This window comes from Pundamilia nyererei, unplaced genomic scaffold, assembly GCF_000239375.1.
Source record: "Pundamilia nyererei isolate P.nyererei 1_Seehausen unplaced genomic scaffold, PunNye1.0 scaffold00020, whole genome shotgun sequence".
Classification (NCBI taxonomy): Eukaryota; Metazoa; Chordata; class Actinopteri; order Cichliformes; family Cichlidae; genus Pundamilia; species Pundamilia nyererei.
The window spans coordinates 23,450-25,016 of record NW_005187421.1 but is presented as its reverse complement, the minus strand read 5'-3'; the positions used below and the strand labels follow the sequence as shown (position 1 = coordinate 25,016).

General features: G+C 44.2%; 1 protein-coding gene across 1 annotated transcript in view; it reads left to right on the top strand.

Moving 5' to 3' along the window:
- LOC106456134 (uncharacterized) overlaps positions 1–1,122 on the top strand; it is a 15,859-nt gene extending 14,737 nt beyond the window's left edge. The window contains exon 5 of the mRNA XM_013909147.1: positions 972–1,122. Within this exon, the coding sequence (XP_013764601.1) occupies positions 972–1,122 (151 nt within the window). The remainder of the gene's footprint in view (positions 1–971) is intronic.
- The last annotated feature ends 445 nt before the right edge of the window (positions 1,123–1,567 follow it).

Sequence of the window (1,567 nt, the reverse complement as noted above, 5' to 3'; positions counted from 1 at the left end):
GAGAAGATGACTGTTATATTGATGCAGCAAAGAGAATGGGAGGCCTAAAATTTCCAGTAAATATATTGTTTTCTAAAAGCTGGCTGCCACTTTTTATGTGTTTGTGTATGAAAGTTAAATTGTGTGAATATAGGGCTTAAGGTCCAGTGTGTGTTATCTGAGGGCATCAGGGCAACCTGTTCTCACTAATACTTTCACAAAAATTAAAGCAAAGAAAGTGAACAAATTGCTTTAGGATTTGGGTTGGAGGTGCAAGTTTCACAATAAAGAGACACTAGATCATGTTCTGTTCGGGAATGGGCAGTTTATTTTGCACTCACTTCTTGCATTCATTAGCAACAATAATAGTTAAGTGGAGTTGGTTTGGGTTAATGTATGAATATGAATACCGCCCACTTTCACTCTGTCAATTTAGCAGTAATTGGCTCTTCGCTTTTTGGCTAGCTGCACTCAAACGGGAAAATCCAGGTGTTAGTCATAATGTTTGAGTTTGAAAAGCATTTTATAAACTGAGAAAAAATATGAAGAAGAGCCTGTTTGGGTCACCAGACCAACAAGCTGGAGTCCACACTGCAGCTTTTCCTCACCAGGTCGGGTATACTGTGTGCAATCAGCTATTTTATGCACTAAAATATTCTCTCTTTTCCCAACATACCAAACAATAACCTGTATAACAGGTTACTACACGAGTTTCACACCTAAACCATAACTGTTCCTTACAAGACACGATTGGAAATCCTAACATCCATCAGCATATTGCAAACAACAACAACAACAAAAAAAGAAACAACCCCCCCCCCCTCCAATTACAGTCTTCTTCAGTTACATTTGAGTAAGTAATCCAAAACAAACTCGACGAAATATGACGGAAATAAGAGAATGCAGCGCTCTTATTTTCACCGAGACCTGGCTTTCAGATAAAATCCTGGAATGGGACGACACGTGCTGCGTACTCACTCTCTTGCATTCAGATCAAGCAATGAGATGGAGTACAAAGCTGTGAAGTATGGACTGAGGAAAGCTATTACAGCAGCTAAGAGGCAGTACAGAGGGAAGCTGGTGGGCTTCTATTCTTCTGCTGACCCCAGGCGGATGTGGCAAGGCATGCAGCACATCACGTAGTATAGGGCTACCACCAACACCATCGGCTGACCTTCCAGACCCTCCAGACCTCCCAGACCTTCCCAACCTCCAATACCTTTCAGAACCCCCAGATCACCGGACCCTCTCCCCCGCCAGTGGGCTCATAGACCAAGTACACAAGGTCCTGAGGTTGATCAACCCCCCGCAAGGCAGCAGGACCAGACAACATCCCTGGACGGGCCATTAGAGCATGTTCTAACGAGCTGGCTGATGTTCTCACATCCATCTTCAACCTTTCCCTCAGCCAGAGCATCGTTCCCACATGCTTCAAGACCACAACCATCATCCCTCTCCCCAAGAAAAGCCCAGAGATCACAGATCAGTTGCACTCACTCCAATCATTGCAAAGTGTTTTGACAGAGTAGTGCTGGCCTACATCAAGGGCAATATTCCACACACTCTGGATCCTCTGCAGTATGCATAC